Here is a 27,020-nt window from a genome sequence, read left to right as displayed (position 1 = left end):
AGTACAGCTTTAGTAGCTCTCTTTTGTAGAACAAAGTTAGAGTCCAGCACATTTCAGTTTTGTTTTGGTTGTGGATAATAATTTGCTCCTTTCACCCACAGATCTCTTTATAAGTATAAAATATCAATCGATTTCGGCTAAAATATTCTTGTAAATTTTATGAAGTAGAATTTCACGAACATCATTTTCTTCAAGAATACATTCTGTCAAAAAAGTACCGGGAATTGTTCAATAAAACGCAAAATAATTCTTTAAATTTATTTTTTCGCCTTCAAAATAGGCTTCATTCGAAGCAATACACAAATGCCAACGATTAGTTCAGTCATCAAAGCAGCTCCTTTATCGAATTCTCCTTAATGGACTCTATCGGCTCAAAGCGGCGGCCGCGGAGTGGCAATTTAAGTTTTAGGAAAAGGAAAAAGTCGCAGGGGGCTAAATCCGGTGAATACGGTGGTTGTCTGACGGTGTCTCATGAATCACGTGTGGATTGCTTTCTGCCCAGTAACGCATATTTTGCTTGTTGACAAAGCCATTGAGCCAAAAGTAAGCTTCATCACTGAAGATGATTTTTTGGAAAAACAGCAACAGCAACAGAACGATTATTTTCATAAAAAAATTTGCACGATTTGCAATCGTTGCTCAAGTGTGTAGCGTTCCATGATGAAATGTATACTAATGAAGTTTACAAATGACAAGCGAAAAATAAAAAATATTGCGTCGTTCGCCCTCCCTATAGGAAAAAAGTTGAAGCGCACCTATTGAAAAACGCCTCCTACGCCCATTCTCTCTCAAACGTCGCATAACTACCAAATAATATTATTTATTTACCGTAGAACCATTTGGAATGTATTCCGAGTGCACAAAGCCAAGATAATCAAAGAAAACGACTAGCCTGACTTTCACCTTTGACCGACTTTGACGTGGTTTTCTGGGTTTTGGCTCATGTGGATAGCGCCATTCAGCCGTCTGATTGCATGTTGACTGGTTTGCATGTCAAACTCATATACCCACGTCTCAGCACCTGTTAAGATGCGCTGGATAAACTTTGGGTCTGAATTCACTTGCTCAAGCATGTCTTCAGCCACCTTCTACCGATGAATTTTTTTGAAAGAAACTCAACTCTCTTGGAAGGAGTCGAGCAGCTATGCGTCGCATGCCCATTGACGGTGTTAAATATTGCGAACTGATTCGTGAGAAACCCTAAGGTCACGACCCACCTCCCTCAAAACTTAAGTGATAGTTTTCCAGCACCATTTCCTTGATTTAGTGGATGATTTCATCTGTCGAAGACGTTGGTGGGCCATCAAAACACAAAATTAAGACATATTCCTTATTCGATATTTTTATCCATGAAGATCGCAGATCACACCTGCGGTTGACTGATATAATTAAATGCCAAAAATGAGCTAATTTGCAGATCCCGCTCAAACTCTGCGACACTATAGAGGACAGTTGTACCAACATTACAGCAAATAAAATTTAGACATATGTACATTTGTGTAACGCGCGCTTTTTAAATGAAAAATTTCCCGATATTTTTTTGACAGAATGTATCAACCCTTTAACTTCCCTTTTTATGGATGGAGATGGGTGGCGTATACCATTCGAAAGCCATAGCTCTTAATAGAATGACGCTAGAATGGAACACGCAAGACTCAGCTGGATGAGTACGTCCAAGTGGATCTTGGCGCACATCTACCCACTCTGAGTTTCTAGCAGTCGCCTAAAGGCAACAGCGAGGAATTGACAGCTATGGGAACATTTTAATGTTGTATTATGCGCTCAAGACACTGCGTAAAAGCAGTTGATAATAGTACAGGTACCTCGTTCCCTCGACAATCGGTTCTGCGTTACCCGAATGACCGGGATTTATATATGGCCAAGGCCTGTCAATCCAACAGCAATCCATAATTAATTATTTCGCCAACTTTAATCGCCTTACAAACTCCACATGCAGGCGCTTCAAAAGCCGGCTCAGCACTGAAGATTGCCACGCTGGCTTCCAGAGGGCATACCAAATTGCTGCGATAAGCACGGAACTTCTCTAAAGTCTTCGATAAAATCTCCCATACGATTTCAGTAACTAAATTGGCATTTCTCGGTTTTCATTCGACTTTCCTTGATTACATTCGATCCTATTTAATAAGGAGGTGCAGCACAGTAGTTATCGATGGGGTTTCTTCGAAACAGTTTATTGCCACCTCTGGTGTACCTCAGGGTAGTATTTCAAGACTTTTGTTACTTGGTTTGTTTGACAATGATATCTGTTCGTGTTATTTCTTTGCCAATTTTCTTCTTTATGTTGATGATCTAAAAGATTATGCTTTTCTTAAGTTAGTTACGAGAACTCAACCCTATTATCTACTAAACTATCTGCCTTTTGAGTATTTTAAAATTTTTAAACGATTTTCCCAAAACTTATTTATCACATTACCTTTTTACTTCCTCTTTACAGCGCCAGCGATCCTGTCATGGCCACAAACAATGATGGCGGAACAGCAGCACAATGGAATCGGAGCTCACAGGCTGCCGTGTCGGTGCGACATGCCTTCAAAGCGTACGGCAAGAAGAAGAACGCCAACCAAGTGTTGAATAATTTAAACATGACCGTACCAAAGGGCACAATGTGAGTAGTGAATCTTAAAAGTTGTAATTCTTAGTGAATCAGGCGAATTAATTAGTATATAATTTATTTGTGAGCTTACGATTGTCGTGCCTTTTATTATTAATATATATATATTATAAATTATATGTAGCGATTACTGATGCAGCGGCCTAAATAGATAATTCATACATACATAAGATCACTCAAGGCTTTTAGATAACTAAATCTCTAAAATGTTGAATATTGTGTTCGATAAGGTCCAGTTCTGGCCTAGTTAGAAAGTTTAGAAAATTGAAGAGTACCAGATTCTGGGTTCCTCTAGTAGTCGTTCTGCACAGTAATGATTGATTGAGAATAGGATAGGATTGAGCAGTTTTGCCTATATTTCATTCTTCGTTTATAATTTTTATTGTTTTTGTATAAAAGTATGGCTTAATGTACAATAAAAACCTTATAAATGCCATTTTAATACTTGATACAAAAACAATAAGAATTCTACAAACATTTCACTCCAATTCCATGGTATTTTCTTACAATTTTCGGAAACAAATTTTGGTATACAGTTTTCTAGTTAATTAAATTTTGGTATAATTAAGTGCAAGTTTGAAGTTGTTTAAAAATTCCCTTGATTTTTTTAAATTTTTTTCCTTATGATATTGCCAATTTTCTCAATATATAATAATAAATTCACAAAATTTTTTTAATACGCTCAACATATTCAGTGAAAAACTTCAAAGAATTAACGGGATATTTCATTAACTTCAAACTCGCATTTTAATATATATAAAATTTAATTAACCATAAAACTGCATACCAATTATTTTTAAAGGCAAAGAAAACAAGTCAAAACTGGTCAAAATGGTGGTGGGCCATTGGTTTGCCGCGGGGCTTATAGTACCATACTTGGACAATCTCATTATATGTACATATGTACAAGGTGGCGCAAAATTAATCACGCTATTGAAAGACTTCGAATTTTTGCAAATAGCGTCGGTCGTCAATCATATTTGACACTTGTGAACTTGACAGCTGGAGTATATAAACAAATAAGCAATGGAGCGCGTAAGGCCAAATAAAGATTTCCATTACTCAAAATCATTTTTGTTTTATTTAGAGAAAATAGATTCAAACGTTGGCATTCACTCAACCAACCCACAAAACAACTTCTTCAGCACTATCCAGTCAGGTAGGAAGTAAGAGTTTTTAGATTCATTCGGCTAAACAAGCCACAATGCTCGCTGATTAGTTCTTGCACCTTTGACTCCGAATAACTGAATGCAAAACTGACACTCTTTCCATCTTCTTAAAAGGTCTGAAATATGGCTCTTGTATTGTCGGCAGAGTAGCTCTGCCTTATTCAAACGTCGCAAGCTTTACTTTTTACAAGAATATTAGGACCTTTCTTGCTTTCAAATCTTCAAACTTTCATCTTAACAAACTCATCAGATTTCCTCTTAGTCACGAGAGATGAAGTTTTATTGTATGACATTTTTAGCCTGAGCAGAAAAGATTATCCGAACTGCAGACTAAATCACTCAAACTCCAAAACGAATATTAATATCATCTCCCTTAAAACAGCGCTGCTCGTGCTGTTTTCTTTAAACCTCATCAAGAGAATCTGGCGACAAACAAGAGCGAGACGTAGTATCTTCTGTTATCAAAGAAATAGTCATCGCACTCGCGTTGAAGGAAGATCAAGAGAAAATATTTGAACCGCATAAAGAGGAAAAGCTGATGGGCCTGGTCGCAAACAAGAACAAGACGTAGTACATCCTTTCATCAAACGCACTCGCGTTACAGAAAGAGAAATATTTGTCTTTTCTTATTGTGCCTAACAGGGCCCAGTTAGCATGAGGAGGCAAAAACTGCGCTGCTTTATTGAGCTTAGCGAAAATTGCTTAGGCGGTTGTCGCGCCAAACAAGAAGATATAGTTTCAAAAGTATTCTAGAGCCCTCGTATGCCATTCTATGCGAGTCTATACTCTTTAGATTCAGATTTAGGCCCGTCCTAACGTATGGCGCAGAAGCTTAGATGATAACAACATCCGACGAGGCGTCACTTGGAGTATTTGAGAGAAAGATTCTGCGAAAGATTTTTGGAGCTTTTCACATTGGCGATGACGAATATAGTAGGCGAATGATGAGCTGTATGAGCTTTACGACGACATAGACATAGCGCAGCGAATAAAGATCCAGTGGCTACGTTGGCTGAGTCAAGTCGTCCGAATGGATACAAACGCTCCGGTTCTGAAAGTATTCAATGCGGTACCGGTTGGTGATAGAAGGCAGAAGGAAGAGGAAGTTCTCATCTGCGTATCTCATATTTGTAAATGCTTTTGATACCTTCGTAGGCGGGTATTCAAACAATCCTGACAATTACTTTTAGGCTAATATTAAATAATAATGGGTCCTTCTGCGTCTCCTCCGATTTGTGGTGGGTGCCCAGGTTTTATCATAGAAAAAGAAGAACGTATAATTTGACTCAATGTCGCATCCGAAAGGCAGATGTCTTTTGTGAATAGCTTTCGCATGACATAGCTTTCTCTTCTACGTTTGGGATACCCTTTTTCCTTCCAATGAAAAATCAGGCAAAGCTCGAATGAGTTCTCCGCTTTTGATGATTTTGATGCTTTGAGATGAGCGCCATAAGACAAATCTTTTTATATTTACCTCGTGGTCTTTGATGTGGAGATCCAACGAAAGGTCCACTACCAGTACTCCATGCACAAAAACAGTCGGCTACAGCAGCCGGAAATATTGAAATCCTATATTTGAAACATATTTTACTAACTTTTTATATCAACAAAAAAAAAACACTTTTCGAATGCTCATCCCACTATTGCCAATTGTTTGCTTTATTTTAGCAATAACCCCATAAAGTAATTGCGGCATAGCCAACAACAACTCTACATGTACATACACATACATACTTAATTATGCTTTCATTATAGGCATACATACACACATGGGCCATATAGAGCCAGATATAGGCAACTGTAAAATGTACGCGTGCGTAAAATTTTCGTAATGAAATAACAAATCAAAAATGAAATGTGCAAACAAAGGCGCGCATGCGCTGTCAACTCTGCTCACTTAACTGTGCGGTAAAGCAGTACAGAAAGTTCAATGTTTTTTTTTTTATTTGTACTTGCATTTTTGCTTTACCTAGCCGCTGGTGGGAAAATGAGCTTACGTGAAAAGTGGTTAATTCACAACTTTGTGTTCATTCAACACCCAGCGGGGTTGCATAAACTCGAGCTCACTTAACTTATTAGCACCCACGCCTACAATTTGGGAGAGCCTTGAAAATGTTTGTTGTGATAAATGGGTCATAAATGAAGTGAAAAGAGATGAATTTTTTGATTTTTATTGAGTGGCCAAATTAGAGTTTTTTTTTGGAAAAATAAATGTTTAACTCACTCTCATAATAACTATGTATGTTGCTAGTAGAAGTACGCTTCGTGCCATGCCATTTCATTTTGTCGTTTCCGCTCATCTCATTTTATATCATCTCACTAAATTTCCCTACCCAAGCAATTTTAATAGCTTCGGTCGTCTATAGATGGATTGGTCTCTCCAACGAGCCAAAGGCCTAAGAGTTTGTTGAAGTCGAACGACTCGGTGCATCGTGAGTTCGTGGCAGTGGCAAGGGCAAATAATAGTCAAGGACTTAGGACGAGACCTAATGGGCGCTACTGTAACTCCAGACGCTTTTTCCCTGTTTGCGCCCAGCGTAGATTATGGTAAGAAAGGGACACGGTGTATGCACAAACTCAGAATGATGTTCGGAAAGACTAACATAGCTCAAACAGTGCAAGTCGGAAGTAGAAATAGAACCTGTTCAGTATAATAGAACCTCTCTTATACTTCGATTTCCATGAATTTGTTGGGTGTAATTCTCCTCGGTGTGGGAAAAACTTCTGTGTTTAGTTGGGCTTCGTTGTCAATCGCAGCAGAAGGCAAATCGATCCTCTTAGTTCCTAGACTACCATAGCTAGGCAGCTAGGTAAATAGTCGTAAGTAGCACTTGTTGGGAAGAGAGATTCTCCTTTGGATCTCAAGGTTTATATTATTATCGATGTCAATGCTGGTTCGGAATTCAAAGAACATAGGCTCGAATCTCCATGAAACACCAAAATGGGGAAAAAGTTTTTTCGGCAGACAATAGCAAACCTCCGAGTGTATTTCTGCCATGAAAAAGCTCCTCATAAAAAAGATAGCCGTTCGGAGTCGATTTAAAAAAGCTGTAGGTCCCTCCATTTGCCTCTAGCAAACTCTCCATTTGATTTTACTGCACATTAGAAAAATTTTTTTAATTCTATTAATTTCTTTGCATATGATTAGGAACATTTTTTTATTTAAAAAAAAAAACAAAAATTTGCACAACGATTTGCTCAATCAATTTGTGACGCGTGCGCTTTTATGAGGCGAGTGGGATCGCAAAACTTTCCTATGCAAGTTGTATGGCACAAATTGTGTGAGCGCAGTCATTAGTGGTTAACAAATAATATAAATTATAGCGCATGCATCGTGTGAAAGCGGCGTAATTGTGGTTTGTTGAGAAATGGGCAACAAGCGTCATTAAATAATATTTAGCAACAAATTGCATTTAGTACATTTTTATGCAAAAGGGAGTAATAAAATATACACGAGGTGTGTTTAAAAGGTAAAGGTCTATTTTGGCCTCTTCAAAGTAATCTCTCTCGGATAAAATACATACATATGCGCCAACGCTTTTTTCAATTCTCGAGCTTCACAATTACCGCAAATCTCTATATTTTTACAGATATTTTCAGTTTTGGGACGACCAAGTTTCACAAGCGGCAAAGTCTTGTAAATGCGGTAGTTGATGCAAGATTTGGGGGTTGTTTTTAGTTCAAAAATTCATATTTTTTGATTTTCATTTTCGAAAGCAGAAAATCGCAGAACACAGCAAACCACATCCAAGCTTTGCATCTATGAAAAATAAACTAAATATGCCTCTAGTTGAAATTGTAATCACATTTTCAGGACATGTGCTCGGAATGCGTGCAAGATTCCCCTTACTTTTGCATAAAATCTACTACTCAAAAGTAGATACTTGGGTACCTCGACCTCAGAATAACTACTACGAAGTCGGTGAGAAGCTTTAAATCAGGGAGACAGTTCTTGGGCTTATGACTCGATTTCGAAATTTTTCGCAATTTCCCAAAATTTACCTGTATCTGTAAGTAGCATTAATACATTAGATCCCAAACTCCCAGCAAACAATTTCCTCAAACAGTTTATACGTAGATTTTTAGTATTATCAGCATTCAATAAAAGGCTTGCACAGGCTCAAGACGCTTTACAGCGGTCTAGCTATTGGGATAAACAAATTTCCTATTTCAATGGAATTATTCACAGGTAAGAACACCTAATCCAGAACCTTCATTTTTGAGATATCTTGGAGCGTTTGCCGAATTCTTTCATTCGAATGCTATTCAAAGCGGTATTTATACGAGGATTGCCTTTTATATTTTGCGCCCAATAATGAAAGCACATTAAAACAATAATAAAAATGTCTTTATTGTCCTTGAAAAAATTCTCCTTCTAAGTCCATATACTTCTGCATTCCCTTGAACCAATTTTCAAAGCACTTTTGGCACTCAGAAGGGGATACCTCCAAGCTATTTAAAGGCTTCAAAGTCTTCTTCAGACGTTGAAAAAATGTTGACTTCCAATTTTATTTTTGATGAAATCAAACCAGGAAAGCGGATGGCCCATTAACTACTGGTGACTTCTAAGAAAAGCAAGAACGCATACATAGGTCGATACTGACGCTGCAACCAATGTCAACTGCGTATTGTGGGCGCTACCGGTAAAGAATTCAGAACTCAAGTCAATACTATTATCGCCTAAGTGTCAAGTTGTTGTTACAAGAGGCGGTATCATGGCATAGGGCGCCGGAAATTGAAATGTCACTTTATTACCACAGACTTTTGGTGCTCACTTCTGCTAATTGATTATATGAGTCAATCATTTTAACTAATTTGAAAACACCTGTTTGTCACGATAAGTCAATACACTGGACATTGCTGCAAAACATTGGTTACCAAATCATCTCAAAAAATTGTTCTGATAATTGACTATACGGGCTAACTGCTGCAAAGTTCTTAGTATTAGTTGAAATAGTATAATAGTTCTTTCTTCTACAAGTGTTTTCAATATTTTCCAATATCTTACTACATCTCAAAACTCGCCGCCAAAGACCATTAATACACTAAAAGCCTGGTTATCTGCTTTGACCCCAAGCTCAATTTCACCACTCACAAAAATTATTTTGTTGCTAAATCGTTCGCAATGTTGACCTTTATTCGTTGAAATAGTGCATCCTTTCCTAATCCCTATACTCTCAAACTGTTCTACTCGGTCCGGATTCTAGTTCGGTCCAGGTAAGAAAACACGGTATTTATTTGGAAACCGTTGAATGCATTCTATATTAAAAGGTGAGAATCTGTTCAGAGAGCTTCTGTGCGCTTTGCCTTGCGCTCGTCGAAATTCGTTGATCCCATTCCGTCCTATTGCTGTCGTTATATATATATATATATATGTATGTATGTATATATACTCACCCTTTATTTATGGTGTGCGCCTTGATGTTGTTCCACGACAGGAGGGACCTACAGTTTCAAGCCGACTCCGAACGACAGATATTTTTTTTATGAGGAGCTTTTCCATGGCAGAAATAAACGCGGAGGTTCGCATTGCCTGCCGAGGGGCGACCGCTATTAGAAAAACTTTTTCTTAATTTTGGGATTACCGGCTCAGTTAATTCGTATTAAAATTGTAGTTTGACACACGGTTGTTACGCGGATTAGTAAAAAGCTCATTTGTTTATTGGATACTTTTTTCAGTGAAAGGTGGACTGCAGGCAAAAAATATTAGCTGCCCTGATACTAAAACATAATAATTTATTTAAAAAAAAAAACTTAAATTGCAATTTCTCAAACTGTTTCGAAAAATCAAAGCAATTAATATAATTTCAAACGTATTAGTGGAAAGTAGCATTGCACCCATAACATCTCCGGAGAGAGAACGAGAAATCTATTGATACCTCACCGTCTAGGTTGACTGTTTCTTTCTGCTTGAAATTTGAAAAACGCGTTTTTAAACGTAGAAATAAAACGAAAATGCTATAAAATACTTATTCCGGTTGTGATTATAATATTGTTTCAGAACTTTAATGCTGCAATGATTGTTTTGAGTCTTTCTTGCTCTTCTCTTTAAAAGTTTCGCTATTTTTCATTCCCAATAGATATTAATCCTCCGTTGGGCATCCTGACCAGACTGGCTTTTTCGACTTTGGACGTGAATTTAACATATATCTATTAAAGCTATCGACTTTAGCTTCCAGGTAGGAACAGCGTGAAAAAAGACCAGACCCAGATGACCAACCGAAGGTTTTAAAAAAGGTGTCCACGGAAGGTTAACCGTCATTTTTCGGCAATGTTGCCATCGAAAATTCCCCAAATCTGCTTAAATTGTGAGAATTAAGTTTAGTTGTCAATACGCATTAGTTGCACTTAATTCCTGATATGATTCTGAATTACTCCGTTAATCCCGATTAGAGCCACCGTCTGTCTAGTCTATTAGAGTATAGGCGTGTTCGGTTGTCAATCTGATTTGTCTTTGATATTTGTGTGGGCTCAATAGATTGTCCGTATCGGTATCTGCTCAATGAAATTATTCATTCATTTTAATGTTCCCTCACGCATTTCCCGTTGTAAAGAAATCTTTTTTTTGGGTATTGCTAAGTCTGCGTTTAGGATGAATGCTCCTTTTAGGAGAACACTAGGTTCATTTCATGCTTATTCTTCTGCCTATGACTTTGATTTTTCCATCTCTAAGTCTACTTTTAACAAGTTACTTTTAAGACTCCTACAAAGAAATATGTTAAACCACTTTTAATTGATGGTAAACCAACTACGAGTGATGACATTAGGTGAGATAACAGAGCTAAGGCTAGTAAAGCTTGAAGTGTTACAAAGTTTTGCTGACTCATTGGTTTTTATAAACTCGGCGACGAGACTGTCATATGTCAGAAATTATTGATAAACAATAAATGCTACCACATTTCGCAAGCTAATAAAATCAAAATATCTCGCATTTCATACCTTTTTTTTTGCTTAGTTTTGCACAAAAAAGTTGTATACGAGTACCTCCAAAAAACATGCGTGCATATAAATAGAGTTGTGTATTAATATATTAGAAATATAAAATTCATATGAATGCATGCATTTAGAGCACAACAATGAACAGTTGAATGCACTGTAGTTCAAAGTTGAGAAGAAGCCGAAGCATTGACACACATTGTTGAAGGCGTTAATAGCTTAATGGTGTGGGTAAACAAGATTTAAAATTTAACTAAAACAATGAATGTTGAGTCAGAAAAATTTAAAGCCAGCAATTTAACAAACACACGTACAAAAGTGCTTCCTTTAGTTGAGTTCAAAGATAAAGCGGCGACACAAAGCAGATAACTCATTGACTGGCAAGCGCGCGAGTGAGTGAGTAGAGTCAGATTTTTGGCTGAGAATTAAACGATTAAACCGCTACGCCAACTGTGGCAAAAGTCAATGGCGAATGGTGTCGAATGTTGGTCGCAATGCTGCGGGGCTAAATAGCCAATCGACCGGCACACGCACACACTTACGCATATGTGCATGGAGGCATTTATTAATGGCTTGACCCTCAACAGCTGTGGTGAAAATGACAAAAAACAAAACAACTAAAGTAGCATAAAGTATAATTAGAAGAAACAAGAAGTAACAGCAACAACAACAAAAACAACAGCTGACCGCGAGTCATTGCCATTAACTCGGGCAGGTTGGGTGAAAAAACAAAAAAAAAAAAAAAAAAAACAGTTATAAAAGAAACCGCATAAATACCTATACATATCTAAATAAATCCTATTTTTTTCAAGCAGGGGGACTCCCACCATTTTTTTTTAATTTTTTTGTAATCTCATTCTTTATGTGGCATTTTTACAAGTAGTTACATTACGTTTTGGTATAGCTTTAAAGGTGGGTGTGATTGTTGAACAACTACGGGCATTTCCAGTGCAACTTGCTTCATATCAATTTAAGTAACATTAACCCTTCGTTGGACACCTTTTTTAAAATCTTCGGTTGGGCATCTGGGTGTGGCCTTTTTCATCCTGTTGGAGTATGCTTTTTGAAAGGTTATGTAAATAAATCATAAATCAATAGAAAATTAAATTTTAGAAAGCTACCTGGCAGCTCAAGTCGTTAGCTGTAATAGAAATGTGCTAAATGCGCGCCCAAAGTCAAAAAAGTCTGGCCAGAAAAAGTCTGACCAAACCGGACGTCTAACGGATGGTTAAATTGCATTGAGATACTTAAAATTTTGCTTGTAGTGTTCATTACACGGCGACCTCGGTAGTCTAGCGTAGGTTTTGGGTTCGAATACCACGTAAAGCACGGTCCTCGCACTTTTCCAAACTGACCTACTTTCCTTGTTTCTAAACACAAAAACAACATCATTCCTCAACCCCTAAAAACTTTATCCTTCCCATCCTAACTCCCGCACAAAAGTCAGCGCATTACTTGGATTGTGGCTGGTAACACGAGCAAAAAACAAGGAAAAGGACACAGTTACACGTTGCATCAGTGTCGCCAGCAAGAGGAAGCGGGCAGCCGCGGTAATGGCACACACACACCAAATTTAGCGAAGTCCTCAACCATCTGTGTGATCCTTCTGGCAGAAAAATGTGAGACACAGATGGCGCTTCAAGATGGCAGTACGAAGGCGTTGTTCTTAAGCAACAACAGGTGGACATTCCCACTATTTAGGACTGGTAGCGGAAGGCTAATCAGGCATCTTCTATAAACACCAAATCACCCATTCCCTTGCTGGATATGCATCCCCGCGCCACGACTGAAAGTTTGTCAAATTTCACTGGCGGTATAATATTCCACCTTTCCAGTGCTTTTAATAGCTACCTCCTTACTATGTTGAGGCCATCGTGGTAGGTAGGTAGGTAAGTGAAATGATTGAATTGCCAGTCTGGCACTCCTCAAGTAGCACTAAAGCGCCGTTTTGATACCACTAAGAGACCTTCAACAGGCAGATATCTGCAGCCAGCCCAAGCTGTTGATGTAATGAAGAAGAGTGATGGGATTTAGGTGGGCACACTGCTTCAGGCTGTCGAAGAAAGGAGCCCCCAGTGAATTTAATTGTCTAACTGTCCAACCCGGACACTTACAGTGAAAGTGCTCAACAATCTCCTGCTCTTAAAGGTCCCTAGCTTTTCCGCGTGTGTGCCGATCGTCCAGTGACCGGTAAATACAGCTACGAGTTTGGAAATTGAATGGCGTGGAGTCCAAAGGACTTTCTGAGTCCTCCGTATGTTGTACTGAGGCCAAAGGGTTTTCGAAATAGCACACGAAGAAATGGGGCTCCATCTTTTCTGCCATAAAGTTGAAATTATTTTGAAATGAATATTGGTTTTGAATTTTTAAAATTTTTGTAAATTTTGAAACTTTAATATACAAATATAGTATATGGCGATGGTGTAGTATAAACAATTTTTCCACAGAAAAATAAAAAAAAAATTAAGAAATAAATACATCATCAAAACTATGCAAAATCTCGTGCTGCTATTATTGTACACGCAGTTGTATTTTTCTTTACTTTGATACCTTTCGAAATGTCAATTGTCGGCTTAAGAATGTATCAGCATCACACCAGTTAACAATCTATCATTCTCAGATTCAAACTTACTTAGTTTGAATGCAGTAATTATTGCATTTTTAGGCTGCACTAGTTACTACAACTCCATTATATTGGTGCAAATCTCATAACGCGCATTCTTAACATTTAGAGCATACCTATTTACAGTAATACAAGCATATTTGTTTGCATACAACTCTAACTGGGCCCTTTACAACTAGTAACCAATTAGTTACTTTCGTACCAGTTCAAATTTTTCATCAAATACCAGATCATAAATTGTTTAGAATGTTTACTTAGTAGTTTGGCGCTTCACTGCAGGCACTATCGTAGTAATGGTAAGTTGGATTTTCAGGTTTTACTTGTCCTTACGACTCCCTTATATTGGTGCAAATCTCTTAACGCGCTTTCTTAACGTTTGAAGCATAATTATTTACAGTAATACAAGCACATTTGTTTGCATACAACTCTAACTGGTCCCTTTGTAACTAGTAACTAACTAGTTACTTTCGTACCAGTTGGACTGAAATACCAATTCATAAATTATTTAGAATGTTTACTTAGTAGTTTTGCGCTTCACTTCAGGCAGTAGCAGTTTCTCTTAAATACCAGAGTATATTAACGTTTCACTTAAACGCTCATTTATCAGCTGGAAACTCGCTTGCAATTGTTTATAATAAATAATAAATATTACGTGCCGTGGCCAAAAATAAGCTCAAGTTTATACGAGTAGCCAATTATTGCTTTGCTAGTTAATTTTTTCGGTGGTAAATGTTTGAATTTGACTTGGTTTTGTTAAATCTTATAAACTGTGGTTATATTGTGTGTGTGTGTGTACATATATGCATATGTATACATTTAGATGATTATATATTATATTATTAAATGCATGTGTTGAACATATACGTACATATGTATGTGTGAATGCATGTAGGTAGCTATGCAAAATTCAAGGTGTGCGCTGTCGGTGTCAGCTTGCCTTCAGTCAGCGTTCTTTGTTGGTTTGTTTACGTCTTGTTGCCTCTTCATAGATTTTCGTATATGTACCTACGTCGATCTGTGTGGCTTAACTGTGCTTGGCGGCAGGTCGAAACGTTTAGTGGGGCAATGCAGTTGTCTTACTTTGAGGTTTCTTGTTATCTTGAACCGAATTTCAACTTGAACTGTGTCGCTTAGCATTGACTCTATTCGCCAGTACATACGTACATATATGTATGTATGTATATATATATTTTTTTTTTATTAAAATTCGTGTTACTTTTTATTGCTTGTTAAGACCTTATATTTCTTTAATATTTCAGCGACTTCAAAGACTGATTAAACAGTTTCATTTAATTTTATATTTTTGCTTCATAAAAAATATTTTTTCATAACTTCACTTTACTTTCAATGTTGTTGTAAGTGCATAAAATTATGCTGTTTATGATTAACAAACATTTATGCGTTTCTTGGTAAAAAACATGAAACGATTAGACAATTATATGAAAAATATATAAAAATACGCAGCTGTTTTTTATGTACAACAACAACTTTTGAAAAATAACTGAAATGTAATTATGCAGGACTAATGCGTTTCGAAAGTGAAAGTTTTAGAAATCTACAATCATTTGTGAATGGATCCACTTAATCTCAATAACAGTCCCTTTATAGAGCTCAAAGTTCGAAGGTCATGTCGTATGTGACTCGTGACTTATATGGTAAGCTCCTAGGATGGGCTAGCTTTGCTTTCTAAACCTTAAAATGCTTTTTAAGCTCAAGCACCCGACCACATTTAGTCGGCTCTTGTATTCAAGAGATACTCCTACGGTAGCCTGTCATACCTGTACACTTTTCATACATGGCCGAAAAGACCCGGCCTAGCGTACATAGGTGGCACTAGTTTTCTTGCACTTACCTCTTAAAAAGACAGCTATTAAAATTTCATAATATTCTACGCTCACATAAAGCGTTCTTTCCAGCATTCTTTTAATAGATGTTTCAGAACGCGTCCCACATTCTCTTTCACACATTTAATATGGACTCAAATCTTGTTCCTTCTAATGTAGATTTCTCCTTAAGAAGCAGGGAGAAGTCACATAATGCAAAATCTAGCGAAAAAGGCAAATGGTCTTACTTGAAGATGTTGCACCAGCTGCGCAACCTCTTTGCGAACAATGCGAAAAGATCCCGCGCATTGCCTTGGTAGATAATCTTTGATTTTTTCTTATATTATTAGAAAAAATTGCCGTTCTATTTTCACACCACACATAATTTATTGGCGAAATATAGAAACAACCAAAAAAAACCAACTCCAATGCGACCGAAGAATATGAAGCGAAAAGTGAGAGGTACTACTTTATCGGTTCCTCCTGCCTAGGCATATACACCAAGGGCACACAGCCTACGTTCGTAACTGCTGGAAGGCAGAAGGTGATTGATCTCCCCTTTCAAACTCAAAACTGGGGTGCTCATTCAAGAACTGGAGAGTGCTTGCCGAAGACTCGTGGTCAGACCACAGGTACATTGAGTTTCAGTGTGGCAAGGAAGCACAAATGCCATTGCCCTCTAGGAACCCTAGAAAAACAGACTGGCAGAAGTTTAGGGGGGCGCTGTGGGGACTTGACGTGAGGCCAACAAGACTTCGGAAAGAACAGGGCATTGAGGCGGCTGTTGAGAAACTCAACGCTACCTTCACTGAATGTTTTGAGTCAGCCTGTCCAATTCGACCTCTCCCTGACCGAACTCCCGTTCTTTGGTGGAATCGAGAGCTTTAGACGTTAAGGCGTGAGTCGAGAAAACTTCTAAACAGGGCCCTCAAGACTAACCTTGCTAAGGATTGGGAGCGATAACGTAATGTTCAGAAAAACTACAAGAGGTTTATTCGGGAATCGAAAAGAGCTTCCTAAAGGGAGTTCTGCAGCGGTATTGAATCACTGAGTGACACGGTGAAATTGGTTAGGATCCTGAAAAGGGGCCCAACTGGAAAGCTGGGGTCACTTAGGAAATATGATGGCACCTTCACGGAGAGGCAAAGTGAGCCACTCAGCTTGCTGATGAAATCTCACTTTACCGGTAATCAGATAAACGTCGGCCGGCACCAGCCTTTATTGATAGAGGCGGTTATCAGAGCTGCTACACCTTCTCGGCATGACTGGTATGGTGCCAGATCTGTGGTGAAGGAGGCCGCCATTCGATTTGCCATCAAATCTTTTGGCGGCTACAAGTCGCCTAGACGAGATGGCATATATCCTGTCATGCTGTTCTCTGCATGCCTGGCACTAGCCTATATACCACGCTCTTGGAGAATGGTGAGGGTTGCCTTCATCCCTAAGGTTGGAAGAGGTGACTACACCAGCCCCAAAAGCATTAGACCCATCAGCATGACTTATTGCATGTTAAAAAGTCTCGAATAGCTGATGGAATTGGGCGTGCATCAGAGTTCGCTGAGGGCTCACCCTCTGTCGCCATTTCATCATGCCTATCAAAGTGGAAAATCCTGCGAGTCGGCATTGAAAAACCTTGTTCCTGTAAGGTAGAGCTGGGAAAAAATTAAAAAGGGAACACGAGTGCGGTACAATGGACTTAATTGTGTCTGAGTGCTGTACTTGCTAGTTTTCCCGACAAAAAAAGAGGTACTGCATTCGAAAGCGAATGTTTGACGCTAAGCAGCTGTCGGTTGCTGGCTCTTCGCGCATGTGTACTTCTGCTATGGCTCATGTCAGCCTCATTATTTAATAGCCGCACCTTTTATGTTATCAGCAGCAATATTTCTATTTACACTCCCAAGTTTTGGGCCGTACGCAAAAGCATTGAATCACAGATGAAATCATTGGCTCCTTCTGCAGTACCAGTACTTACGCTGCGCCTTACTTTGTCAATGAACTTAGCACAGGCAGATCTCAGAGCACTCCGGCATGATTCCTAGTAATACAAATCAAGTGTAAATTCATGGGTGCATTACTTTTGAAATGCAAGTGCCACAAGGCGCACAAGTGATTTTTTGCCATTCACAGGTTAGGCAAGTTATCAAGAAAATACGAAGTTAAGCACCAACATTTAGGAGAGAGCAGCAACATTTAGAGGAAGCCTCAAAATTCCTTTTAGGATCAAAAGGTGAAAATTAAACTATGCAAAGCGACCACATTTTGGGTGGCAATTCAAATCTTGCAAAAAATATCGGGAACGATCATTTAGTTCACAACTTGTTTTACATGGTTTCAAAGAAAAAGGCTAAAAGTGTCTTAATGTTCTACTGGCAATACTAAAATTACAATAAAAAAATATAAAAACTGTTTTGAATAGAGTTTAGATGTAGCTTTCAGTCTCCCACACTTTCTCAAACAATCCACAACAACTATTTACATGTCTTTCTCTCTCTTTCTTTTCAGCTACGGCCTCCTAGGCGCCTCTGGTTGTGGAAAAACCACATTACTCTCATGCATTGTGGGACGACGGCGTATGGACTCGGGCGAGATTTTCGTGCTCGGCGGCAAACCAGGTACACGTGGCTCCGGCGTACCCGGCAAACGTGTCGGCTACATGCCACAGGAGATCGCCTTGTACGGTGAATTCTCGATACGCGAGACAATGATGTACTTCGGTTGGATATTCGGCATGGGCACCAAAGAGATCATGGAGCGTCTGCAATTCTTATTGAATTTCCTCGATCTGCCATCTGAGAAGCGTTTGGTGAAGAACTTGAGTGGTGGCCAACAGCGACGTGTCTCCTTTGCTGTGGCACTTATGCACGATCCGGAATTGCTGATTTTGGACGAGCCAACAGTGGGCGTGGACCCTCTATTGCGACAGAGTATCTGGAATCACTTGGTGCATATCACAAAGGCTGGACAAAAGACAGTAATTATAACGACACATTACATTGAGGAGGCGCGTCAAGCACACACGGTGCGTATGAGTGATGCTGAAGGGTGTTCAGTTGGGTAGTGAATTATATGTTTGCATTGTTTTGATCGAATTTCAGATTGGCCTTATGCGCTCCGGTCATTTGTTGGCTGAGGAGTCACCCAGCGTTTTGCTGTCAATGTACAAATGTATTAGTCTGGAAGAGGTTTTCCTGAAGTTGTCGCGCATGCAAAGCCAAAAAGGAGAAATCTCGAATGTGAATTTTAGGTGAGTTTAGTGTATTGAACTCGTGGTGAATTTATCATAATTATTATTTAAAGAAAAAAGAGAAATATTATTGATAAACGCAACTTTGCATGAAACTTGCCATTAAAAATATTGAGAGAGAAAAACATAAGTCAACACTAAACAGACACACACACATACGCATGAAGTTAAAGCCCCAAATTAGTAAGAAAATATCATATTTAAACAAAAACAACAAAAAAAGGAAAAATTATATACTCGCCGTCGCCTGAAATGCAAACAGCCGTAACTAACAAAAAAGTTTGTTTATAAGAAAGGAAATAAATAAGAATCATTAAGCAAAAAACTAAAAAAAAACAAAAAAAATAAAATAAAAAACAAAAAAAAAATAGGAGAATTGAAAAACATTATAAAATGAAGAATATTTATAAGGGCAAACCATGCTTGGTAATTTTTTGCAAACTACTAGGGTCGAATTACCTCCTAAACAAGAAATACATGTAGCGTAGTACACATAACAGAAGTGAAACTTTCAAGGCAGACAAAGAAAGACACAAAGGCCCGAGAGAGCGAGAGAGAGAAATAGAATATATATCTAAATAAATTCACAACATTTGCAGAGAATACAAATAGACAAAACTTACAAAAACGGGGGAGGGTCGACCGGTGTAAGTAAATGCCGGACACAAAACATGGCACCAACGCGCACTACTCCAAGCGTACAGCACCGCACAAACGCAACGATTCCAGGACCGCAGCAACGGCACAAATTACCGCAAGGCAATACCAATAAATCCGACGCCGGAATGGATAGCACTTTATAATACGCACAAGCACTAGCCAGGAAAGGGAAATAAACGTCAAAAAGTAGGCACCAAAAAAACGCCCAAAAAATTGGGACCAAAAACCCCACCAAACAGTAGGCACCAAGGAAATATAACGCCAAAAAGTAGGCACCAAAAATATATTTCCTACAAGTTTGTACCAACAAACAAGCGCAAAAAAGTAGGCAGTGTTATATCTCACTAGAAATTAGCAACCACAAGGGAAAACTCAAGAAAAATAGCCTAAAGTGTATCTAAGATACATATAAGGTATAGCTCTCTCTCTCCTTTTCTCCTACGTTATATCTTTTTTCTCTCTCGCGGAACGAAAACGCCCAAAACGTTGCATGGCCTTGAAATTTTACTCTCCATTCTCGCTCGTCCATCGATGCCTAAGAAGCTTCACTTAAAAAATGTAAAACTTTTTCTAATATTATAATTTGATGAAATGCATCATAAGCAATAAAAATGTGAATTAAAAATTTTTTATTAGTAACGGTTTTTGCATTTCGGCGTGCCGATAAGTTTGTTTATATCTTTGTACTATGTACCTCATTTCATATATTACATATAAATAGTATTTTGTATTTGCGTGTGTTTGTAGTTGTTGTTGCTAATCATCATAAAAACATCGAATATTAATACATTTCTACGATTTTTTTATATTTTTATTTTCCTTATTTTTTCACATATTTTATGCATATTTACAACTCACCCTGCATTCGTGCCATTCGCAATCCTCGCTGTTGTTGTGCTCCTCAATGCGTTAATCTAATTGGTTCACACAACACTGCGTGCCTGCGTACACCACATACACATGTACTCGTACTCGTACTCGTATTCGTACTCGTATTCGTACTCGTATTCGTACTCGCACTCGTATTCGTATTCGTATTTTGTGACTCATCGCTCGGCCTTCACGTACTGGTACTGGTTGGTGATCATTTTGTTCATGCGGTTTGAAATGAATTCCATCCTATGGTGGTTGTTGTTGTTGCTTATGAATAATGATCGCGTTCAAATTTTGACTAACAGTAATAATATTTCATTACATGCCATGGCATTCGGCAGTAAAATGGATAAGCCCAGCTCAAGTCAAGAAGGTGGCGTCGTCGGACTGAATTTCCATCAAAGCAAAGAAGTGCTGATTACCGAAACAAATGGATCGGTCTTTACGGTTTGTTTTAATCCAATAAATTTAATTTTTTCATCTTTCTCATTATGAATAACTGCAAATGTTTATAATTATTATCGTAAGTATGTATTTAATGTAAGAACTTTGAAAAAATTGTGAGGGGAAAAATAAGCGAGACCTAAATTAGAAGCTACTGGACAAACTTAAATATTTTTTAAAAAGAAAAAAACTCCTTTCCAGACATTAAATTGTATAATGAATTTTTAGTTGGCTTAAATAAGAACTAATTTGCCAAAAAGTCTTCAGAGTCGACAAAGTCAAGTACGCCACAAAAATACCTACGATGTATAATAAGTGGAGGTTACTTCTCTGGTTAGTTGTGGCGCAAGCAAGATAGGTAAGCAGGTTAGGCCAATCTACTGTGATAAAAAAAAAATTGGGGAAGTGGCAGCCGAATTCTGCTCGCTCATTTCACACCAGGGATGATAGATGTACGAGGTTTGCTCTCTAACTCTGGTGAAAAAGAAAATTGTGAGGGGAACTTCGGCTGCCACCAAGCATGATAGAATACATGGTTGCGCCTTTCGAATTCGCTGTGTCGTCAGAGCCCATGAATAAACAAACAAAAGGAAGGGGAATTACTTGTTTGTGAAGGGAAAGAGTAGGCGAAAGCAATACAAGCAACCAACCAACCTATGGTACTCAATTCGCCCTGGGCTGTCACGTCACTTGAGAGATTCGGCAGCCGATTTCTGCCCGTTCATTTCACACGTATTCACTCAGTCACCCAAACAGTCGTTGTTCAGATAGCAACGAAACAACATGAACGAAGGCTGTGTTGATTTTTTTCGTTATAATCAACACGATCCCAGTTTTTTGGGATACAAAACGATGCTACGGCCCTGGTGACGTCAGCCAATCCGCTGGTTCTATCAAAATCGCTAATAGCTGGTTAACGGTCCGATCTTGGCCACATCTTCTGAATTCTTTTCACCGTGCCTGAGGCGCATATTTCCCCTAAATTAGGTCTACCTAGAAATTAATACGGAAGGAGGAAGTATTTATAAGATTTCTTCTTCTTGATTGGCGCGATAAGCACTTGCGCGATTTTGACAAAGCCCAAGTTTAACAAAGCGCGCCAGTCGTATCTTTCTCGTGCTAAGCAGTTGGAAACGCCAAGTGAAGCCAAGTCCTTCTCCACCTGATCTTTCCAACGCAGTGGAGGATGTATAGGCTTTACATGCATCAAATATGCGCCACTTTGCTCTCTAACTTTTGTTCAATTTAAAGCCGATTTCATATTTCCGTGATTGATGAAATACTCAACCGTATAAGGAAAAAAATACTCCATTAACTGATTTTTGAAAGACTCTCTCGTGAGCGTTTTTACACCTTCAAAAAATTTAGCAAATGCTTGAAGAGGTAATAGTCGCTTTGTTGTTACGAATCTTAACTTTAATTGCTAGCACTAGCAGCGGAATTCCTTCGGCTAATCCCTGTTTATCTTATCGTTAAATAAACAAATGTTTATTACACAGAAACATATTAGTGGCACTGGTTTGTCATATTTCATAGAAATATTGCTTCTTTTCAAAAATTTTGAAAAACTTTTTATGTTTGTTTCACAAACAGTACTAAGTAGATTTTGTAAATTGAGCATTCAATCTAGCCTCTTATTGACAATAAATATTCGAATTGAATATTTGATATGTCAATAGGAGCTAAAAGTCGATCAGCGCCTTTTAGTCCCCCTCAAAAATACAGCAAAATCTACTTCGCCGCTATTTCGGAGTATCAAATTTTTCCTAATTCTAAGCCGACTTATGGAACTTATGAGTCATGTTGCCTGCCTATTACCTTTTGTACTAAGTGCAAGACTCTCCCGTTAGGGTTGCGGAAAAGCAAAGTTCACAGCTATTAAATAAATGAAAATAAGCGTATCTTGCCTTTCAGCTGAAGAAATGAAGATAATTAAAGCCACGATGGAGAGAATACAAAAGGTGGTGACACCCGCGAACCATTGTCCTGTTCTCAGTGAATTTGACACAACCAGCTGATTTGCTGGCAAATTTCCCCTGCAAAAGAGTTCTCTTTTGGTTTATTCAATTGCTACGTTCCAGCCAGATAAAAGGGCTAAAATAAGGGCAATAAGGGCGAAATAAGAGCTTGAAATGATAATAGAAAACAGAAATATTTTTGGATAGATTTTCTTTTATTATGATCTCGTAGGCCATTTCATGGGTTCAATTCTTGCACGAGCTGTATTTTATAGGCACGACATTTCGGCGCCTTCTTCGCTCTATAAACTTCGCAAACAGATTTACTAAGTAAATTTCTGTAATTTAGAAAGGTTGTTCTGGCGTTAAACAATACATGATGGCTTACCAAAACCTTACCAAATATATATAAAGGGTTTTCCAATAACAGGTGTTATTTAAATATATAAAAGGCTATCGAGAGATGATTAACGATTTTTTATGGCCGGAATTGGATGGTATTGATCTAGACAACGTTTATTTTCAACAAGACGGCGCTACGTGCCACACAAGCAACGAAACCATTGATCTTTTACGGGAAAAGTTTCCGGACCGTGTTATCTCTCGAAGAGGTGATCACAATTGGCTACCGAAATCTTGTGATTTAACACCTTGTGACTTTTTTCTTTGGGGCCACGTGAAAGAAAAGGTCTACGCCAACAGCCCATGGTCGATTCAAGACCTCAAAAATGGAATTCGTGAGGTTATCGTCGACTTAGGGCAGCCACTTTGCAATTCGGTTATGGAAAATTTCATGAAAAGCATATTGTCCTGTAAGCGTGGCCGTGGTGGTCATTTGCCTCATGTTATTTTCCACTATTAACCGCATACCTTCTTCTTTATAATGAAATAAACATCCGTTCATTTATATTAAAAAAAATCATATTTCTTTGAATATCAAAATAACACCTCTTATTGAAAACCCCTTTATAATTGGCGCTTACACTCTTTTTGGGTATTTTAGCCGAGCTCTTCCCATTTGTGGCGTGCGTCTTGATATTGCTCCACAAATGGAGAAACCTACAGTTTCAAATCGACTCCGAACAGCAGATATTTTTTTATGAGGAGCTTTCTCATGGTAAAAATGCACTCGGCGATTCGTTATTGCCTGCCGCGGAGCGACTGCTATTAGAAAAAACCTTTTCTATCATTTTAGTATTTCATGTACGGAGATTCGAACCTACGCACCTCCAAATGGTAGTCACGCCCCAATCATTCGACCATAGCGGCTGCCAAAGTTGCTCTCACAATTTTGTTTCGGATGGACAAACCTTGTATTCTATCATTCTTCCGTTCTATAGCGGAATGCGCTTCCTTCTGTAATCTGTCATCGGTGATTCTCTGCCACTTGGACTCTCCTGCTACCGATGAACTCAGTTTTCGGTATCTTTTAAAACTTTTATGTCTTTATTTCGTTAGTAGCTCAACTTGTGGCCTTGCCTCAGAGATTAAACGCAGAGTGTCGCAGCTGATCCAAATTCATCACGAGTTCTATAAGTTGGTCAAACTGATTTTTAATTTGCACAGTAAATTTGAAGGATTCACACAGGGTTGGGCATAGTGCATTAAATAATTAATGCGGATGGTTAAAACACTGAAAAACTGAAGATTTAGGGTTAATGAAACGCTTGTTTTAATTACCACAAATTTTTTAGTAGATATCTTTTTAGTGATACTGCAAAATGCCCAACTCTGGATTCACATTCACATTCGTGACGGCTGAAAAGTTCTCTAAATGCTTTTCAAACTTTTTCCGGAAACCGCTCCTGAAAGAGTGACGTCAGCCTAAAATTACCAATATAAGAGTTGCAAGATAGTACACTACTACTGAAAATCCCGTTACTTGTTGGAGCTCATCGAAAGATCATAATTTTTATAAGAAAATACAGAAAAGTGTGAGGATGACTTTGAATGAGTATGAGTAGTCTCATTTTGATTTCCCCCTACTGGACCGGCGTTTAAAAAAATGTGTAGAATGTTTTTTTTTTTTTTTTTTGTAATAGAGCAGTGGTTTTAATATAACAAATTCCATAGCAATGACAAACAATTAACTCATCTCATTTCCTTTTCTATGAAATATTACGAAAAACACAAAAACACAACCACTATTTTTGCACACACAGTTGAACCAGGAGCCCTACGATCCGCCACCCATGAAACGCAATAGTCCCAAAGATGAAGAAAGCTGCCAAGATTGCTGTGCGAATTTGTGCAAGGTGCGTAATACTCAAACGATCCGAATCGTCTCAATAAACCACTAAACATTCGACCAAAAATAAGCCTTTCAATCGTAAACTTCCCATACTCTCTCGGTAGGTCACAACTAAAGGCAAAATGAAGGCATTGTTGACCAAAAACTTCCTACGCATGTGGCGTAACGTCGGTGTGATGCTGTTCATTTTCGCGCTGCCCGTAATGCAGGTGATACTCTTCTGTTTGGCAATTGGACGTGACCCGACCGGTTTGAATTTGGCGATCGTCAACAGTGAAATGAACAATACAGTGAGTGCAAATTTAACGCACAACTACTACGCACATAATTTTTATATTTTTTTTAATTTTCTTAAACACTTTTCCATGCCTTTCCGTATCTTAGAATATCTGCTATTGGGAGGATTCTTGCCATTTCACGAATCTCGGTTGCCGCTATTTGAGCCATCTGAATGACACTATGGATAAGACGTACTACACCGATCTGGAGGTTGCTAAAAATGAGGTGCGGCAGGGCAGAGCTTGGGGTGTGCTCTACATAACGGAGAACTTCACAGACGCATTTGTAGCACGTGTGGCATTGGGTAATGACCGGAAACTTATTTTCCTCACATGAATTTCTATTAATTTTTTTTTATTCGTTTTGCGCATTTTTTAAGGACGTGATGCTGATGATGAGACTATTGAACAATCGGAAATTAAAGTTTGGCTGGATATGTCCAATCAGCAAATCGGTATTATGCTGAATCGTGACATACAACTGGCCTACCGCGACTTTGCCATGTCATTGTTGGATCAATGCGGCAATAATCCCAAACTCGGCGATGTGCCAATTCAATTTAGAGAACCCATTTACGGCACAATGAATCCATCATTCACAGATTTCGTCGCTCCAGGTGTGATATTGACGTAAGTAATGGCAGCGAGACTTCTGGTATGGAAGTGAAAAGTACTTCTATATTTTTTGGTGCTAACAAATACATATAAATTTATTGTTAAATTGCGCTAATGAATGGAGAATGAAGTTTTTTAATTTTTCTATTTAAATTTTTTTTTCTTATTTTTAATTCTATTTTTTATTTTTATTTCTTATTTTTATTTCTTATTTTCCTTATTCATATTTCTTCTTTAGAATTGTTTTCTTCTTGGCTGTGGCATTGACGTCATCCGCTTTAATCATCGAACGCACTGAGGTGAGTATTACCAAAATGGGTTGTGCAGTATTTGCGATCAGGAAACTGCAATAAAAATTTATTTATTTCAATTACTATTGACGCAAATTTTAATTCATAAAAATGACAGTAAATTTCTGAATTTCCCGATGGAAGTATACATTTGATTCTGTTGGCCAGTGAATGAGTTAAGTATCTTTAGTAAACTTTTATTCGGTAATTGTTAGGTATGAATGCCATATCTCAAATATAATAAATACACCTACGTATAGGGTGGTTCAATATGCTTTATTGGAAAGAGTAAATGTTGCCACTCTTTCTGTAAAAAAACGATTATATAGTACTTGTATGCATGTGGCTACATTGGTTGGTATCTAAGCGAAATATCTGTATGGGGCAAACCAACTTCATAATTTGTCTCCTAAAATAGCTGCATAATATTCTCATATTGTAAGGGGTTTTCCAATAAGAGGTGTTATTATCAATGGTTTCGTTGCTTGCGTGGCACGTGCACCGTCTTGTTAAAAATAAACGTTGTCCAGATCAATACCAATTCTGGCCATAAAAAATCGTTAATCATCTCTCGATAGCGCAATCCATTCACCGTAACTGTTGCTCCAGCTTCATTTTCGAAAAAGTAAGGTCCAATGACTCCGCTGGACCATAAACCGCACCAAACAGTCGCACGTTGAGGATAGAGAGGCGTATAAACAATAACTCTTGGATTTTCTGAGCCCCAGATTCGACAATTTTGCTTGTTGACAAAGCCACCGAGGTGGAAATGGGCCTCATCACTCAAGATGATTTTTCGATGGAATTGCGGATCTTTTCCATATCGACCTAATCACCAAAGACATTACGTTGTTGATGATCGGCCGGCTGAAGTTCTTATGTTAACTGGACTTTATAAGCCTAAAGACCCAAGTCTTTAAAGACCCAAGTCTTTATGCAAAATGCGGTGTAATGACGTTTGTGGAATGCCTAACGTCCAAAGAACGACGAGGAATGGACAAAGCGGGGCTTTCTTCAACACTTTCGGCTACAACAGCAATATTTTCGGCTGTTCTTGAGCGACGTGCACGGCTTTTATTCTTCACATCACTAACTTGTCCCAACAGCTCGAATTTGTTCGCCAATTTCTGTATTGCAGTCCGACAAGGTGCTTCACAGTGACCCAAAAATGTGCGAGTTTTACGAACCGTCTCTGCCAAATTTTCACCATTTTTATAGTGAATT

At 38.3% G+C, this 27,020-nt stretch overlaps 1 protein-coding gene across 3 annotated transcripts in view; it reads left to right on the top strand.

The window, feature by feature from the left end:
* Nucleotides 1–27,020, top strand: part of LOC129241700 (ABC transporter G family member 23) — a 107,577-nt gene that overhangs the window by 76,927 nt on the left and 3,630 nt on the right. For 2 of the 3 annotated variants that reach the window (XM_054878174.1, XM_054878183.1), the window contains 9 exons: nt 2,456–2,626; nt 17,686–18,202; nt 18,279–18,427; nt 20,266–20,407; nt 24,525–24,617; nt 24,718–24,903; nt 24,998–25,196; nt 25,272–25,521; nt 25,745–25,805. In XM_054878174.1, the coding sequence (XP_054734149.1) occupies nt 2,456–2,626; nt 17,686–18,202; nt 18,279–18,427; nt 20,266–20,407; nt 24,525–24,617; nt 24,718–24,903; nt 24,998–25,196; nt 25,272–25,521; nt 25,745–25,805 (1,768 nt within the window). The remainder of the gene's footprint in view (nt 1–2,455; nt 2,627–17,685; nt 18,203–18,278; nt 18,428–20,265; nt 20,408–24,524; nt 24,618–24,717; nt 24,904–24,997; nt 25,197–25,271; nt 25,522–25,744; nt 25,806–27,020) is intronic. The other variant, XM_054878191.1, reaches the window with a different exon arrangement.

This window comes from Anastrepha obliqua, chromosome 1 (genome assembly GCF_027943255.1).
Source record: "Anastrepha obliqua isolate idAnaObli1 chromosome 1, idAnaObli1_1.0, whole genome shotgun sequence".
NCBI classification, from domain to species: Eukaryota; Metazoa; Arthropoda; class Insecta; order Diptera; family Tephritidae; genus Anastrepha; species Anastrepha obliqua.
This window is presented reverse-complemented; position numbering and strand designations above follow the sequence as displayed.